This window comes from Amblyomma maculatum, chromosome 2 (assembly GCF_055883805.1).
Source record: "Amblyomma maculatum isolate TAMU_Amacu chromosome 2, ASM5588380v1, whole genome shotgun sequence".
NCBI lineage: Eukaryota > Metazoa > Arthropoda > Arachnida > Ixodida > Ixodidae > Amblyomma > Amblyomma maculatum.
In genome coordinates this window covers 118,095,425-118,115,123 of record NC_139345.1, presented here as the reverse complement: position 1 = coordinate 118,115,123, position 19,699 = coordinate 118,095,425, and the positions used below count along the sequence as shown (strand labels likewise).

The following is a 19,699-nucleotide window of genomic DNA, read 5'->3' as shown; positions in this document are numbered from 1 at the left end:
TTGTCGTTTTATCCACCGTATTTCATTTTTATATTCCTTGCTTTTTATACTAGTTCCTTTCTTTATATCCTCCATTAAAAAAAAAATTAATCCGGAGGTCGTGTATGTGTCCGCTGAGCTGACTCAACGTGCCATCATGAATTTGTGTTGAGGTTATGCAGGGTGGGCGTGGACATAATATTGGGGCAGAGTTGAATATAACGGAGAAGTGACCACCGTGCTAGAGTTAAGAATTCTTAACATTATATTTAGTTATTTCCTTGTTGAAATTATTGAGCTGAGTCAAGGCATGATTATCTTACCTAGCCATATTATTGTATTAAATGAACGACCATGGGGGTTCAGCACTGCTCCAAGCCTATATATATTTCAGCGCTATCTGCAGTACGTGGGGGGGGGGGGGGGGGGGGGGGGGGTTAGACACACTATGTTACGGGCACACATACTACAAAACTTGTTTAGTTTAAGATCCAGGTATAACGAGAGGAAGAAGATGGTTTACGCGGTATGAAGAAGCACTGAACAAGGGTAAATGGGGACGCGTACCCCGTTTACCTTTGTGCAGTGCTTCTGCATATTATTTAGTTTAGATATTACATACCAACACTCACATATTATAAAAGCTGTTTTTCATAGGAGACTTCGAGACGGGTTCTGTACACCTATGGTACAACTCAAGTCTATCTATATATAACCCCTCCACAATGGTTCCCCGATGTGTGCAGGGTGTGAACTGTAGATCAGCAAAGTTACATAAAGTATTCTAGTGAATGGTTATTTATTTTCATAGCAGTACAACTAATTAGGTGCACATGCGGCATTCTGTAGATTGAGCAGCTTCATTTCTTTGTCAACAATAAAAATAAAGCGATTAGTTACAGCTGTTTTGTGTTTTTCGCAGTGGCGCCCAACTGTCACAATTTGTGCCGCCTTCGTAAAACTTGTGTTTCATATTGTATTTTTACCTCCGGTATCTGGTACATGTAATGCAGTATATTGCGTGTCCTTTCAAATATTTGCCAAAGGAGCCCATCACCATGTTTCAACTAATGCACTTATGAGCGTATACATTTGCTGTTTATTTCCTCTGTAAACCCGCATCGCAGAATCAACCCAAATCCCTCAACATAAACTATGCTGGGCAAGCGCAGCTGAAATTTTGGTTAGCAATCGTTGAGTAGATTCGAAATCTTTGGGTTCATGTTGGTTTCCTGATGATTCGAACTCAGCAAGACGTTAGCGCAGCTGAGCTGAGAACTTTTAATATTTTTGTTCATGTTTTGGTCTATATTAGCTCCTCTTCTTTCTCTGTTCTTCTTTCTTTCTTAACGTCCTTACAGTTTTATTTGCTTCCTTTTTCTTTATATATTGCTTCCTTTTCCTGTCAACCTTTCTCACTGTAAACATTGCTAGCGGCAAATTTAAGGTCTCCTTCTTTATATCCGCTGTAGCTTCATCAGAATACCGTTTTCACAATGCGTTCCTGCGAAACAGAGCAAGCAAAGAATTATTTATGAACATCACACGCTCGTTAGAGGCTAAGCGTTTCTGCGGGAATGACTCAAGAAAAAAAAAAGAGGGGAAAAAACGCTTATTTTTTTCAAATATAGGGGGTTTCGCGGGCTGCTCTCATTCCGGTGCTCTTCTATGTCTTTCATAAGCTCCGTTGAGAATAGTTTTGTTTTTGCACGATAAGGACCGATTGAACACAGTTTCCCGTATGGGTGCTAGAATTCTAGGTCCCAGAATCCCTTCCCCGCCTTGGTCATCATCCAATATGCGTCCTATTCATTAGTCATTTATGACAATTCATCACTCGCGACATCTGCTACGCTTAGCGAGCGGGATAACGTTGGGCCTCTGTCCGACATGCGACGTCCACTTGTGCGAGCCCTCATTATTGGGACCCGCTATTCGTGTCCTCCGCATACGTACTTTTTCCGTTGTTTTTTTAGCTGTATGCCGTGCCTGAACGCCGCCATGCTTTCCCAATTCCCGGTGAGCCTATGCGGCCGCTTTTTTGCACGCGTAGTTACCACGAAGCCTGGCTACGACTGCTTTCGCATATCGCCCATCTCTTCCCCTTTTCGTCCGAGGTGACGGTCTTTTGACAGGTCTACTTCTCATCTCTCCGGAAGGTTCTGCCTGGCTCCTCGACCGGCGGTGGTAATGGGCGAATGCCGGAAGTACGGGCTGCTCGTGGCAAAGCTATAACATTCTGCTATCACGGCATCACAACCGCTGTTCCGTATCATCATCATCATCGTCGTCATCACCATCATCATCCACTCCTTCCTTCTAGCCATATGCTGTGGGGCGCGGTCTTGTTAGAGCCTTTTCCCTCTGACTTTTCGCCAGCGCATGCGTAGCCTTCGTCGTACTGAAATAGGAGCGTGTGGGAAAGCTCGAAGCGGCTTAGAGATGTCATGCGTTATCGGATGTATTTCTCTTTTAGTTTGAATTCAAGGAAAACCTCTGAGAGAGAAAGAGAGAGAGAGAAAATAACTGACCTCTCGACGTCTCCGTGTGTTCTTTCGCTCCTGATCCCCGCCTGTCGTCCTTTTCCCAGATGTTCATCCACAGCATGCTTTTGTAAGGCCCTTTTATTCATAAAACGTCTACAAGAACTTCTACACTCTGCAGAGTAGAGAAAAAATAAGAAGAAAGAAAACAATTGAGCCGACACACCCGAAGGCGGAGATCAACTCTCGGCAAAAAGTGCAAGGCAGCCGGCACACGCAGCTTGACCTAAGGGACTCGATGTGAAGAGGTCATTAGGCTTATTTCCTTTCAGAGTCCGTCGGTTCCGAGCACCCCTCTTCCGATCTTTCCAGCAGCGAAGACGCTTAATCCTTGCCAAAATGAACGTCTATGAAGACAGTGGCACTGGGCGCCGAGCACAAGAGCAGTTCAAGCTGTGGGGCAAAGGAGCCAAAAAGCCGTCTTGTGCTCTTGTATCCACTCACGTTAAACTCGAAGCGTGAAAGGCAGTTAAGTTCTATGCTCGAGGTGGGGTAGGTTAACTAATAACGAAAGCATATGCGGGATCTCCGTAGGGAAGACAGTGCACTAAACGCCGGGACAGAAGCGGCACCAGAAAAGACGACCCAACGCGGTTAGGCGGATGGTTAACCGTTCTGGCCGTCTTTTCTTGTCTCTGTTAACCTGCTCGTTTCTGCTCAGCGCCGCAGAATGCTTCCATGAGAGGCTGCTACTCCAGTTTCAGCTGCAAGTAAAAGAATGTGTATCACTGAACCTCCATCTTGTTTCCCGCATGAGCTGGCAATTTTGGTTTATCCTGGGCTCCTTTGGTTTGCCCCTGAGCAGTAATTGGCGCGGAAAATCTATTTCTAAAACCTTTGATGTACCCAGCGCCACAGCATTTTGAGGCCTCAATATGTTTTTGCGAAAAACAAAAAAACGCTAGTTTAATCATTCGGTGTTTGGTCACAATGTAAGCGGCGGCTGTTTTTTAGTGGCCTTCTAGCCCTAACGCGAATAAAAATAAAAATAGCGCAAAACAGCATATAACAGATGCGAATAGCGTGAAGTTATGTAGCTGTCGAAACTATATATTTCACATTTTCTTGATCCCTATACTAATTCACAATGTATCATTTACTTCCTTCAATGGACAGGAGCTCTACGAGGCTGCTCTGAATGACAGGATGTGAGACCGAGAAAACTTTCAGAATAATTTCCTCTGCTACCAACGCATACTCTCGTGTTGAGGGATATTGTTTCAGATTTATACTTCGTTTTCCTGGCTGCAGATCGCAGCGGTCAGACTGTCTGTCTGAGCGTGCTAACGTGAAGCGTGGGCAAGTTGGCGACTTGAGGTGACGCGATAAATCCTTCTTGAGTGCCCCATTTCTTTTTCCCCACCAAATGCATGTCTTCGAGGGTCTCTTTCGTGTTACGTGCAATATTAACTTGTCCTATTTGGTAGCTCGGATCTGCTATGCATATCACACACACACACACACACACACACACACACACACACACACACACACACACACACACACACACACACACACACACACACACACACACACACACACACACACACACACACACACACACACACACACACACACACACACACACACACACACACACACACACACACACACACACACACACACACACACACACACACACACACACACACACACACACACACACACACACACACACACACACACACACACACACACACACACACACACACACACACACACACACACACACACACACACACACACACACACACACACACACACACACACACACACACACACACACACACACACACACACACACACACACACACACACACACACACACACACACACACACACACACACACACACACACACACACACACACACACACACACACACACACACACACACACACACACACACACACACACACACACACACACACACACACACACACACACACACACACACACACACACACACACACACACACACACACACACACACACACACACACACACACACACACACACACACACACACACACACACACACACACACACACACACACACACACACACACACACACACACACACACACACACACACACACACACACACACACACACACACACACACACACACACACACACACACACACACACACACACACACACACACACACACACACACACGCGCGCGCGCGCGCGCACGCACGCACACACACACACAAGCCCGCTTTTATGGTTTTCTTTTTTTGACGTAATACCTCAGATGATCTTCTGAATCACCTTGGGTAGGTGGATAAAGCCGTGCTCTAGCAAGTCTATGTGGGTCTCTATGGGTTTGTCTTGGCATGTCTTTTTCATGCGTTGTTTTCCAGCATGAATAGAAAGCCTATCATGTGACTAAAGGAAATTTTCCGCTCCCTTTCACTACCTCTCTCTTCTGTGCACATCTTAGGACTGAGATTTTCTCGAATTCCTCAGTGTTTGCGGAAAACAAATATGCCTACACATCACAGTCTTCTCTCTCTGTCTGTCTCTCTCTTTGTTTTTAAATTTCTCTCCCTCCCTGCTTCCCTCCCTCTCTCTCGCTCTCTCGATATAGGCAGCTTTCGTCCCTGCTTGTCATTTCCGACACGTCCTGGCGACGCGTTGACACTCTAGATGACTCCCTGCCTTCGCTGCTCTTTGGCCGCGGCGCTGTAGTGAACTGAAGGCAAAAGGACATCTCATGACGCTGCTGCGTTCTGCGTGTGCATGGCGATTTGCTCCTCGCTTAATAGACGGAAAGTGCAAAACATTTCGCTTCTCTTTTACAGCGCCTCCCTCGAAACAACCTTAACGTCTTCCCAAGGCTGGCTCTTTTTCCCTGGTGTGTGATGCACCGTATTTTAGAAAACATTGCATCGTAACGCGAAGGAAAACGCAGAGCAGCTGCTGGAGAAAGCACCCAAGCCGACGTACACGACACAGACTGGTACTGAGAGGCCTGGGGCGATTTCATTATCATAGCGGTGCACTTTGACTGCCTCCAGGTTTCGCAAACCTGTCGAGGAGCTAGTTGGCTTTCCGGCCCAAGTTTCCATGCCTGTGTTGGGGGGGACACGCGGCATTTCGTGGGAAACATGCATTGAGTAAGCTTCTCGAATTTTCCTCAGTCCGAATAAAAATGAATGTAAACAACGCGCTGGTGGTTCAAGTTACTGGAGGTAGTTTCTCGATACACGGAGGGCGAATAGGGTTCCTTAGGTGGTCACTCGCAACACTCGAATCTCTCGCTTTAAATCTAATAGAAATCACAAGATGTTGGCGTTTTAACATATCCTCCTGTTTTGGCGTTTGCGTATCGACGCGAGGCCGGCGCGCAAGGGCACGGGAAATGGGATTTAGGGGCAACTGATCGCTTCAGATAAGCGCCATGCAAGACAACATTACCGGTGTAAACCATGATGCGCTACTTAAAGCCGACTACCTGCCGCATTCTGTAGCATGATATATGAGGCCTCTGCAGCTTCAGGTTTTGGAATCGTGTTGCCCGGGAATTAGAAGCCCCTCGCACGTCTTCTTGCTTATACATAGTGTAACGTTGCTTGCAGACATCTTCACTTCAGTGCCATTAGTACGCAAGTTTGGCATTCGAACAAATTAGAGGATAAATCTCCGCTACCCTGTCTCGGCGATGAAAAAAAGAATAATCAAAGACAAGTGTGCGGTGTATGTAGCTTTACTAACGCTGTCACAAAATACTGGCGTCGGACGACCTTGGAGAAGAATCCGGGTACATAAGTTAATGTAGAGTCAAACCTGTTCCCGTTTCTGTCGTGCTACTCTCTGCACTATGAATCATTCCCCTTTGGCTTTCCTCGGGCGTTGTTAAGTCACGTTTCATCACGACGAACATTAGTCACCGAACGTATACCTGAGCCAGCAGTAACTCAAAGGCGAGGGCCATGTTGTTTCTGCTGGAAAAGGCTGAGAGGAGGGGGGAGGGGGGGGGGGGGTAGAGGGTATTTTCTGGCTCACTCGACCTTTCTGATAACGAGAAAGATGAAAGGGGCACCCTGCTCACGTATACACTATGCTAATCTATTTCACGTGCTTTTGTAGCAGTGTGTGCACAGGCATTCTTGCAAAACGTACAAACTGCGGCTCATTTAGAAAGTCGAGCGCGTTCCACTCTTCCTTCAGTTAAAAGAGCAGCGGTGTTCCTTCGTGTGCGTTACATATGTAAACGTATATACGGCTGTGTAGGGCGCACTAGAGAGAGGGAGAGAGAGAGAGATGGAAGGAGGGAGGGAGAAATACAGTAACGGAAAGTAAAGAGATGTTATACGCAGTCCACTTTTGATGAACACTTACTGTAGTACTTTCAAGGATTGCACACAGCTATTTTCTGGCATGGAGATCCTGAGCGGAAGCAGACTGCAGTTCAGACAGGGTGATCTGAGTTGCCTTGTACAATACGGAGATGTCTTTCGCGGTAAATTTAGGACAGGTGTTTGCTTCCTTGTGCGATTTGAACCTGTGCTGGTCTCCGGGCATGTAAACTGTGCACGTACTCCTCTGTCAATGAATAGCTGTCAATTAGCGCTGTATTTAACACTTTCTGCTCTTTCTCCCGTTTCTCCAGTTTTGCCGTAGCACTATACGTTGTTGCGCTATGGCAATAAATGATCTTGGAAGGCCAATGCCAACTGGTCCTGTTAGTAATTTTTATAAATTAATGTGGGCTTTCTTGAAAGTGCTATGTGACGAGTTCATGCGTGATCGCACCCTGCCATGTTCATGCCTCTGCAAACCCAGCTACCTTCACTTGCGGCAGCATTTATTTCTTTTTACCAGCTGAGCTATTTAATCTCCTCGCACAATGTATTCCGTTTCAGTTTCCTCCCTACAGGTAGTAATTAAAATCACCGAGACTGTGTTCTCGGTACTCAGTCTTTCCGATTATTTTTTTATATATAACTATAGTACAACACGTCTGTGTGGGAAAAAAAAAAAAAAAAAAACACTGTGTGCTCCCTTCACCTGTGCAGACAGTCGCTCTAAGCTGGACTCATTTGTTGCCAGTTGTTTCTCTTAAACGCGTTTCACAAAAATCTGCACAATAGCTATTTAAAATGTTCGTGATCCGAACGAGGGGGAATGGCAATGTCCAGGACTGAAAGGAATTCAGTATTTTTGTCAGTTTGTAACTTCTTATCTCTTTAAGCAAAATTCTTCTAGTCTGACCACAAAGCTGGAGCGCAACACGACGAGCTGAAGCACCGACCACGTTGCGACTCTCGTCCCTCGCACGAGCTCCGTCTTGTCGTCTATGCGGCAGCAGCCGGACGACAGCGGGCGGCGCGGAGAATCCCCATCGCTAATCTCCCTCGGAGAGGGCGCTTATTACAGCACCCCGGACGTCACTAGCGTGCGTATAGGGCAAATAGTTGCGCGTATACAGCTACGCGTGCCTGACAAACGTAGACGTCCGTCTCGTGCGGGCCAATCGTTCTTTCCGCACAACCGAGGAGGGAAGGCCGCCGGTGAAACAAAAGCCATCCCTCCTCCCTGGCACGCAAGTTCTGTCGTCCTCTCACACACGACGCAGGAGCTTAATCCTCGTGGGGCCTTGGTCGCAGCCGCATGCGATGTCGTTGCGACGTACGGCAAGCAGCAACGTAGTACGTGTGTGCACGGCCACCCCAGCGCAGCTGGCGTGGACGGAGCAGCAGGTGTTGGAGACGAGCGCTCGCTAACGCGAGGATTGTTCCACACGCACGCACGCACTCGCGCCGCCTTTTCCTCCTCCGCATCGGCGCCCTCGGCGGAATTGCTGCGGGCACCAACAGCCCGGGAGTCGAGCGCGGGAGGCTGAACAGCTAGCTTGCCCGCTGGCGGCGAGGAGCTTGTTTCGCTCGCGTTTGCTCATCGAGCCGGAGAGACGACGTCGTCGCTTACTGCATCCATCTCGTCCAGGGAGAGCACGGAGAGACACCCATTTGCATGCCGGAGATCTAGTTCTTCTACTCTGCACTGGGCTTGCGCTCTAGCCTGCGACGTCTAGAGTGTACCCGGGCGGTGTTCCGTGCCTCACCGTGCGGGCGGTGCAGGAGGAACATCGCCTCCAATATGCGCGCTGTCAAGGCAGTTGGCGACGGCGTGTCGCCGCGTACGCCGTCCCATGCGGCCGACTAATGGGGAGAGCAATCTGGACTGTCGCTCTGCGAACGTGGACTACATCTCGGAGTGAATGGATCCGGACGGAACGAGGTGAGAGGGAAGAGAGCCTCTGCTACTGGTGCTGCTGTAACTCCTTGCTTCTCACGACTCACCCGACGAACCTTCATCGGTGTTTCCTTGGGTGCTGCTGACTAGGCGAATCTGTACTTTTTATTGGCGATGTTTCCCTTCTTCTTGTCTCCCGTTTCTTGACCGCGCCGACGCGGAATTGCTCCCCACCCTAATGACGAGTGTCGTAGACTCGTTTGTGCGCTGCCTGTTCCGTAGGCGAGAAGTGACCCGTGGCCGCCTCACAGGAGGGCGCCTTGCGTGTTTCTTGTGTGTTTTGCGCGATGCCCCTGGAGGCTGATGGCGATGGAAGTGACTATGCGGGGCTGTCTGACACGTGAGGGTTCCTTTCAGAAGGAGATCCGAGTTGCTTGCGCGAGATCGTCTGGAGGTGACAAGACTCGGTGAAAGAGGGTGCGCGGACGGAGAGGCTCGTGGGCGAAAGAACAGCCTCTTGATGTGCTCTCAATCTAGGCGGCCCGCAATCTTGTTTCTGTTTTTTTTTTTTTTTTTTTTTTTAGTAGAATGTGCTTTGTTTTTTGTCTGGGTGTCTTGCTTTGTGTCGTAGTTAGTTTGATATCTTCTTTTCTTCCTTTCTGTTAAATAAAGGGCAAAAAAACGTGAAGGGTGGGTGGTACGCGAGATCATGGTAATAACACACTTACATCTCTAAACATAGCCGAAACGACGAAAGTTTATCTAGAAATTTTTTAGCAGGGGGCACGGTATTCATTTTTTCGCTCTTTTATATGTGGTACAGGATTGTTTTCTATTGGGTCGGTTGATGTCTTCGATGTCAGCTTTGACCGGCACTTCGAATGTGCGGTTTATTCTAGAGGCATCACTCATCTAAGAAGCCTTACACTATTTCATAATGACGTTTTACTAAAATCTGCGCCTGTATCAAATGTAGCAGTAGTAAGTGGTTCTTTATTATAATAGAATAGAATAAAAAAATAATAATAATAAAGGAAGGAAAAGATTTTTGCTGCCCCGGTATCTGCTACAACACATTTCTAAAGATGTCCGGGTGTTGTTTTCCGCTAGCCAGTGTGCTACCAAAACGCTTGTTCTTTTTTTTTTATTTCTCTGTTGTCTTCAGATTTTTCGGAGGTTTACTTCGCAGTGCGCGCAGTTACGTGCACGGCCTTCTTGAAAGTCTTGTAGCAGAGCCGTACTCGTCGAATTGATTTTTGGCGCGCCTTCAACATGCGTATGTCCTGTGTCGGCGCTGAGTCAACATTTCGAAATAATACGGAAAGCTGTCACAGTATACGGCATTTTTGGGCTCACAAAGGCCGTGATCACCACTGGCGGCAAGCTACATCCAGTATGAAGTTTTCAGGTGACGTCATGGGTACCACTTTGTGTCACAGAACACGGCTTCAACCGTGCATGTGGCTATAAGGTGATCAGATATGCTCGGAGCCTTTCACCATGCTACAGGCATCACAAAATGGCGACAACTGTGGCGTAGGTGCATACTCCCCATAGAGCTGCTTTCGCCGAACGGTGTATTCATGATTCCGTCCAAGGCAACGATATGGGAAGAACTGCGGTGCAGCTACCATCGTCTTCAGTTGATACGGTTGCAAAGAAGGAGCGTGTAGACGGGACACACCCTCAGCTGCTAGTGCTTAATAACGCTTAACAATATGATGCATTGGGGGCAGAAATGGAATCGAGCAAAAGTGTAAGAAAGAACGAAAACGAAAGAAAGAGCGGGAGGCAGCTTTCTGCTTTGTCGAGTGCATCTTTTTCCCTCGTTCAAGCGATTTCAGTTAGTCTCCAGTTTGAACTAGTAGTACCTCTAGATTCTCGTTCCGTTGTGTGCAAGGAAACAGCACACCTGTCCCTATGTGGACGCTGCCAGTTTTAAATTAGACTACGTTAAAAGTTTATGCATTTTGAACGTGTGCCACTTACAAGACTGACTCGCTGTCTGCACAATTTAGAGACGTTAGTGTCTATGACTTGTAGCGCCTTGTCTATCGCTACGAGCTCGACAGCATTCGAAAATGGTGTCCCCTTCCATTTCCTTCACAGACCGCACGTCCTCTGGACCAAGATGGCGGTGGCGTCCGGCGGCGGTGGCGGCGGGGGCGCATCGGACTCGAGCGACTCGGCCGCCGCCAACAACAACAAGGAGACGACCACCACTTGGGAGTACGTGGAGGCCAAGACTCCCACGCAAACGGTGACCACTGTGGACTGCTGCACATCCTGCTACTACTTCTGCTGGTACCAGCACGTGCACCGGAACGACATCGACTCGCTCTACCAGCGCTACTTCCTGCACCTCAACCGGCGCAGCCTGACCGCGCTTCTGGGTGTCATGGCGGCCTTGTGTGCGCTGGGCGCCCTGCTGGACTTGGCGCTGTCCCAGCGGCCACTGCACCCTCCTCCAGCTGCCCGCGCGGCCGCTTTCGGCGCGCTGCTGGTCTTCTACCTAGCACTGGTGTACGCCACGCTACAGACTTCGTTCCGCCAGGTGCACCTGCTGGTCTGCTCGTACTTGGTGCTTGGCTCATTTGTGGCGCTTGTGTCTCTTGTGGCGCTGCTTGACCCTGGCGCGGCCGACCGAGCCATTGTGTCTGACCTGTGGTGCGCGCTGTTCCTGGTGTACGTGTCGTACGCGCTTGTGCCTGTGCGTATGCGTGATAGCGCCATCACTGGCGTTCTCCTGGCCGGCACCTACCTGGCGTGCAATCTGGCCCTGCACTCCGACAGGCTGCACTGGAAGCGGGTAAGCCTTCAAAGTCGCAATTCGGACGCCCAGTGGCCTTCCGTTCACTCGGAGGATGGGAAGAAAGGATAACGGTGAAATCTGAGGACCGTATACGGATCCACGTTAGGTCTAAACAGAAGCAGTTTGCACGAATGCATGAGGCCTGCGTGTCACGGTAGCTCGGGCTTTATGCGTTCAAGAAGATTGCCTTACAGTTCTTGCTTGTCTAGCGTATTGTTATGACGACGTCCCATGGATATTATTCTGGAAAGACATTAGAAGTGGTCGTATTCATCATAAATGCCGTTATTAGAGGCATAACTATCTTGTGTGCATGTAGAGGGGGGCGAATGGGTAGCGAAATGAGGGGCTCGCATTACGCGATGGAGGTTAAGAGTCGGAGAACTGTTGTCTATCTTTGTTAATTTGTGATGGTCCGGGAAGTTAATTCTGATATTTCACAACACCAAAAAGTAACCAAAATAGGAAACAGTCCCAACTTAACATACATACATACATACATACATACATACATACATACATACATACATACATACATACATACATACATACATACATACATACATACATACATACATACATACATACATACATACATACATACATACATACATACATACATACATACATACATACATACATACATACATACATACATACATACATACATACATACATACATACATACATTCTCATCATTCATTATAAACAGGCGAGTCTAGAGACATGAGTGACTCGCCGTTTCCATCTTTTCTTCCTGCAGCTACTTGCAACTCTGGCTCAAATGAGACCTCAGAAACTTCAGAAGTGCATGTGACAAAGCACATTGCCCCCAACAGCTGCTGAAGCCGCGTATTATCAGGGATATTTCTCGCTAATTGCCTTGGTAGCAATGTTGTTTCCTCTCTGTCACTCTCGTTTCCCTCACAAACCTCGCAGTTTTTCTTTATTGACCAGTGTTTCTGCAGGCACGCCGTAAAAAGAACCGTGGAAATTTCAGTTGCGACAGTGGCTTGAGAAAATGTCATGAATCGGTACGTGTGACTGGCGATAGTAAATTTTGTCGTCGCGGCCGTGCCTCGAATCACCTTGGTGAAGCACGGTGAATGTCTGGGACGATTCAAAAAGTACCTCTCATGTACGGTAAATGCTACCAGAAGATCTGTCGCTTGAAAGGTCCTTGCCCGCTTGTAGTTGGCTGCTGAAATACCTGTACATACGACGACCGCCCCCCTAAAAAAAAAAAAAAAAAAAAAAAGAATAGCGGGAGCGTACAAAGCGTTTCCTTGTTTTTTTATTGGTCTCGTTGAAATCTACCGCGTGTCCGTCTTCACACAGTACATAGACAGTAGAGGTATTGACACTTTTGGAGAAGTACCGTCTTTGCCAAAAGTAACCAGGCTACATGTTTTGCTTTTCGCTTGTATTCTAAAGCCTACATGGCTTCCCAGAGGATCACAACTTGTTAATCAGTGAGAGCAGAAGCTCTCCTTTACTTTGCACAGACTTACAGCTTCAGAAGTGGTACGAATTCTCCACTACCTGATCTAGAAGCGAAACCGGCAGCCTGGTTACTTTTGGCAAAGACGGTACCTTTGCTATACGTTAGTCAAACCTAGCTGCATCTCGGAGATAAGTGGAAGCGGGAAAACACTCTGTGCATGTAAACAATAACCAAAACTTGTTAACACATACACAGAGAGAAAGTGAGAAAAAGTGTGTGTGTGGTGTGTGTGCGTGTGTGTTTGTGCGTGCGTGCGTGCGTGCGTGCGTGCGCGCGTACTGTGAAAGAGTGCAACGAACAACTGCAATAGGAAGTGACACACAAGACACTCTCGGACGCTGCGTCGCTTCCTTATGTCGTTGTTCCTCGCACTCTTTCACCAGGATCAACTATAGCCCGTCATATCACTCTCGTGCTTGCCTGGGGAGGGGGAAATAAGTGAGACGCGTGTAGATCGGCTCCTTTCATATTACTATCTGTGATGTACGCGCTATGCTGCCATGCCTATAAGACGAGACAATCTTATACCAAAGATGCCTATATATATGCACATACGGAAGCTAACGAGCTCTAATCGTATGCAGCATAGCTCGCGGAAGTAGTAGTCCATTGGTTGGCCGGTCTGAACGCTCTAGAGAGGCGCTTGAGCCATGCAAATACCACAGCTGTTAACACCGAAGCTGGGATTGACACCGCGCCAATAGAACCACGGCAAAGCCGCTGTTTAATTGGGCTTAGACTCGAGGATCCTTTCTTCTGAAACCACAGTCGGTCTTGCGGGGGCAGCTTTAACCTCTTTTCTTTATTTTTGAGGCTCAGAACGTAACAAATAAAACTGGAGCCCACGAGCCCTCTGCTTTAAACTCGGAACAAGTGAAACTTGCTGCCTGTCTCCATTCGGTGTGACGCAGCCTATTGCAGTTGTTGTTCGGGGCTTACGTGTGGGAAACCATGTAAAGGTGTTGCAGGCTTCCAGCGTGCTCGCTCTTTCTGCATCGAAATGTTTGCTTGAGAGAGTATACTTTTCGTAACGCTGCAGCTATAGAAGGCCTGTATACTCTATATACTCTATCACGCAGTTATCATGCCTGAAGTAGCTTTGGGCAATATATATATATATATATATATATATATATATATATATATATATATATATATATATATATATATATATATATATATATATATATATACGAAGTTATGCCCCAAGTTTTGTGTGTGATGACCATTTGCATTACTCTGACTGGTAGACGAAGTCAAGCTCGTGCCATACTCCACATTTTTCATGCCTAGTCTCCCCTACCCCTCGTTATTTTTAAAGCGAGAGATTTACCAGCGACATTGATCAAAACACCTATCGGTGGAGTGCCACTTTCACGGTCCGTCGGCAGCAGTACCAAGAGAGCAGGCACATAAGCAAAGGGAAAGAATGCGGTCCTTCTAAGCTTGTGAGTGCGAGAGGAGTAGTGGCGAGAGTTCAAGGTCATCGTCCGGGGCTCGCGCCAAGGATGCCCTCCAACAATGCAAACACGGAGGCCAGTTGGTTGATCATACTGGGGAATACTGCGCTACTTGATAGACAGAGACAAGTGCAAGACGACACACGAATGAAGCGCAAGAAACGTACGCGCGTGGAGGGCATACTGGGGAATACTGCGCTACTTGATAGAAAGGGACAAGGGAAAGACGACACACGAATGAAGCGCAAGAAACGTTTTGCGCTTCATTCGTGTGTCGTCTTTCCCTTGTCCCTTTCTATCAAGTAGCGCAGTATTCCCCAGTATGCCCTCCACGCGCGTACTTGGGTGTTCCTCCGCGCATTCACGCATTGGTACATATGTAGAGAAACGGACACGCCACATCGGCTTGGTCTACGGGCGGGAATCTTCCCCACGTTCTCAACCGGCAATGCGCGAGGTGTACGTTTTTGGAGTAAGTCTCGATTCCGTCGACAGCGCGACAGCAACCGCAAAAGCCCGGTTAGTAGCGTTTCTCAGTACGTGACCAGAGTGTTACGAAAGCACGGGAGTGGTGGCCGGGTTGGCGCTGTATACGGTGCAATGTGAAGAGGCCCCGCCCCATTCGCATTATCACATCTAAGCATTTGTAAATGTATTTACCAGTTTTGCTTTTCTTCCCCGACAGAGGACAACGTAAAAACAATCAAACAAATAATACTGGCCCAGCTGCATTTGTTGTCAGGTGACGTCACCACAGAGGGCCAAGATTCGACCGCTTTTTTTTTTTTTTTTTGTCCTTTTATTATACTACTTATATGACAAAAACGCTTTTAAATAAATCCCTGAGCGTGGAAAGATTTGCATCTTCCTAGCGCGTGTCGTTACTAGGTGCCAGCACGATTGCCGCCCGTCAACATAATGTGATTTTTCTTCGTCGCTGACTGCATGCGTCCCTCGTCGCCATCTCACCGATGTCGCGTTTCAGACGCAGTAGAATATGGCCGCATATGAAAGAATCAGGAGACGGCCGCGGCGCGCACGTTATGCGCACACGTTATGCACACGTTATGCACTCTGGGTTGGGCTTCTCGTCACATATATATATATAAGCTGTCTGCGAGACAGCGAATATTGTCTTTCACTCAGAAATTTTCTTTATTTTTTTTTCGCTTATTTGCCGTTGTTGTTTCTTTTTCTCTTTGCCGCGTTCAGTTCCGTGCTCGGTCTGCGGTATACGATCAGCAGCAGCGCGGCTCGTGCTCTGTCAACGTTCGTGTCAGCGAAACTCGTTGACACGCCTTTGTTTCGTCGGCTTCCAGACATGGCGGTCGTCGCCGCCTCCACGTGAACGCGCCGTATGACGAACCTGAATACCCGCCGAACGTTGGCGTCTCGCTGCCACGTGCATTCTCTACGAGCCGAGTTCTTCCACAGCGAGTTGATGACGTCGTGAGTTATGGAGGCTAGCGCTTCTCAGGGCTGCTTAGAATGTTATCTACGTTGGTCTGATAGCATATATTATTAGAATAGCGGTTACTAATTAGACTGCCCTGCCGAAAAAAAGAACTATGAGAAATATGTGAGATATATCAATAACCACATACATGTGTTCTCATTCATAACTCACACTGAACTCGTACAAATCGCATATCATGTCATACAAAATTATTCAACGTATGAGAGATATATATAAGGTTTTATGACATTCGTATGAGTTTGGTATGAAAAAATCTGTATGAGGTTATTGTTCTTTGTTGTTTTTTTCACTAGGGTAGTAATATGACTAATATTGCTCTTTAATTAGTCAAGGAAAACATTCCCTGTAGTACGCTACTAGGTGTCCATTATAAAAGTGTGACCAGCTCCGCGGCCTTCGATGTGGTATTTCGGTGGCTACAGATTTTAGGTGCTTGGCTCGAATCAGGCGGCGGCGGTTTCGATGAAGTCGAAGTGCAAGAAACGTTCATGTCCTCAGTCGTTCATGTTCAACGCAGTTGTGAGCAAAACTAATCCCGAGACCTCCGCACCGAATATCTTGTAGCACGCGTTGTTATTTTTCGCATCAATCAATCAATCAATCAATCAATCAATCAATCAATCAATCAATCAATCAATCAATCAATCAATCAATCAATCAATCAATCAATCAATCAATCAATCAATCAATCAATCAATCAATCAATCACAGGTGAGATCAATTAAACTTAAATAGTCTTGCCGGGTCACTAACCTTGTCTTTTTAACCGTGAACACGAGCTGCTTGGAATGCGCTCTCTATACACATTGTCACGAGCCAGATGAACGCAGTCGCAGATATAAAAGGGGACCGCAGAGCGGCAGAGTTTTTGATCCCAAGCACGAGCACTCTTCTCGCGACCGTGACCCCTTCGTCCTTGTCGCGGCTCAGCGCACAGGTACGTTGACCCATGAACGTGGCAATATTGGCGCATTCTATAAAGCTTTTTGCATGAACATGTGGATAGCTTTCATTGGCATCCTTTTGGAATCAAGGCCACGGCTAAGCGCCACATTGGTTTGCCTGAGATGCAGAGTTGGCGTCGTCCGGTAAAAGCCGAACGAATGCACCTTTTCCATATGAGAGCGAACATCCAGTCAGCATTAATTCCAGCCTCGACGGTCGCACAGTCGACTGCCGCAGCTTCCTGGTGGCAACATGTTTTCCAGTGGCTAAATGTTCCAAAAAGTATTTGCTTTTGGCTCATATATAATCTATCTTGCGTACGTAATGCCTTGCGGGAAGAAGCTGAGTGTCATTCAGGCCACTTCCTCCGTTGTTTTTCACCGTGGCAGATGTGCCGGTCGGAGCTAAGCTCTGCGTTTTTCCGAGAGGGTAAACAAAGGGGTAGGATGAACGCCTGCAAGTTCAGTGACAAATTCTACCTTGCGTATCCGCCGTATACGATGAAATGGTGTTCAAGCAATGGCTCAAAGTAATGTCGCTTTTCACTAAAAGATAGCGTGATGCAGGACGTTTAACTGTTAGTTAAGCTCGTCAGAATGGTTATGGCTTTACAAGTCGCCAGATATAGTCAGCAGCGCATAATATGGTAAAAATAATACAGAAAGGGCAGCTATGCGAGAAAAGGCGTCCGTCCCGTCAGCTATGAACACCAGGCATATGTATAATAAACACCATACGTCTTCCCCATTCAGCTTTTTTCTTTGTCTTTTTTTTTTCTATATGGCTGCACCTTTAAAGCAATTCTTTTTTCGGCTGAACGATACGAAGTTCCTTCTTTTACGCTATATTCTCAATGCCGCCACTCGTCTTTGCAGTCAGCAGCAGCATAATTTATTTATTTTCGCCACTCTTGTCAATCAATTCAACCGTTCGTTATTGGCGTATACAGCCCCGATTGCGAGGTAGTAATACTAAATGGCATTTGTTCATTTGCGCGCGATCGTCAAAATTCTACTGCAGGGCTGGTTGAATTTCGCGTCACACTAAATTCTATGCAAGCAACGTGAGTGTTATTAAGTCTGATTTAACCCTTTTTTTTCTTATAAGACATGAACACTAACGCAAATTGTTCTTCATTGCCTTATATATTTATGTGTATTTCTTTCATGTATCTCCCTGCTCTGGTTTTTAGTCGATAATAATTTTAACTAACAGTGTTGTTAGGAGCACCGCTACACTACAGACCTTTGTAAGCGTCCTATAATTGTGCGCGAGCATCCTTTTATTTTGTTGTATCTAGTCGTGCTTACTTCAGAAAAAAATAAAAAAATCCGGGCTCATGCTTTCAAGTGTCCTGAATATACCAAATGAATCTTAGTGCACTAAGTGCCTATTTTGGCTGAATACGTGGGAGAAAAAGAAAAAGAGTCCACTGATAGGTTAAAAAAAAAAAAAAAACCTAACTAGAACGTGAACCTGGTATGGCTAAGAAGTAGACTAGAATACGGTGACACTTGTGCCGAAATGTTGAGCTGTGTGCCAATTGTTAGTGGCCTCTCAGCACGTTGGGGGGCTGATGCCTGACTGCAAAAGTCTACCGGACTGCGGCAGTCCATATTAATCACTGCATGAGGCCAATTAGAGGGGTTTTATTAAACCATACGATACCGGAAAAGACCTTATCCGAAGATATAAAAGTTGTGCACGTATAACAGCGTCAAAAATGCAACTAAAGCGCTAAACGCTCATGGAACATCATCGCACATGGGTATACTGTATGCATGCCTTTAACTGAGAGAGCGATTGAGCCCCTGTCCTTTTAATTGTGGAAAGCGAAAAAGCGTAACAAGTTTGTTACCTGGACAAACCTTGGGACGCGCATATAGTTCGTTGCGCAAGACGTTGCAGAAAACTGCGGCTTACCGCGATTACTATATGTTCTTTTAGCTCTGACCTCAAACTGCCCCACCGTGGTGCATGATGCAGTGGTTAGGACGGTCGACTTGTGTGCCCGCAGACGCCGGATTGAATCCTGGCTGCGGCGGCCCCTTTTCGTTGGGGGCGAAAAGCAAGGCACCCGTGTGCTGTGCGATGTCAGTGCACGTGAAAGAACACCAGGTGGTCGAAAATTTCGGAGTCCTCTACTACGGCGTCTCTCATACCCTGAGTCGCTTTGGGACGTTAAACCCCACAAATCAAATCAAATCAGGTCATATGACCACAAACTCGGATTTAATTAGCACAGGCATATTGAAGCAAAAACTTCACTACGCCAGATAGTTCGAGCCGGTGGGTATACATTGTTTTCAACTTGAGAGAGATTTAGAGGTCAAACTTCTGTGTTAAGCCTGATGGTCGCCTTGTGACTTTGGGGAGTAGTGCACATAGGCCACCAAGTGTTAGGGTAGCGCGTTGGAACGCGAAGAAGGCACGTCGGAATGGGGCCCTGAGAAGGCGCCGTGCCGAAGAGACCAAAGAAGAACGAGCTTTATGTTTGGAGAAACGCGCAATGTGTTCGATCCAGGCTTGGCAATGAGCGTAGCCATGTGCATGAAGCTTTTGCTTCCCTCCAGGGTTAACCAGAGTGAAACCACCAGCTAAATTTTACAAGTCCCTCATTTTTGGCATCCTCGATTTATTAGAAATTCAAGAGGTACGGGTAATGAATCCTTGTGGCTCGCCGTTATCTGAGATAAGAGAGTGGCATAACACATGCTTTCGTTTGCTTAAGCTTCGCCGGAATTGCACCTGTGGAGATGAATGACAGACACACTGG

The 19,699-nt window shown here is 47.1% G+C and overlaps 1 protein-coding gene across 6 annotated transcripts in view; it reads left to right on the top strand.

Annotated features, from left to right (window-relative positions):
- LOC146199670 (adenylate cyclase type 5-like) overlaps positions 1-19,699 on the top strand; it is a 238,128-nt gene that overhangs the window by 138,684 nt on the left and 79,745 nt on the right. For 4 of the 6 annotated variants that reach the window (XM_084595179.1, XM_084595176.1, XM_084595178.1 and 1 more), the window contains one exon: positions 10,835-11,534. In XM_084595179.1, the coding sequence (XP_084451305.1) occupies positions 10,835-11,534 (700 nt within the window). Of the gene's footprint in view, positions 1-8,087; positions 8,771-10,834; positions 11,535-19,699 lie in introns of those variants that run through there. The other 2 variants (XM_084595181.1, XM_084595180.1) reach the window with 2 other exon arrangements.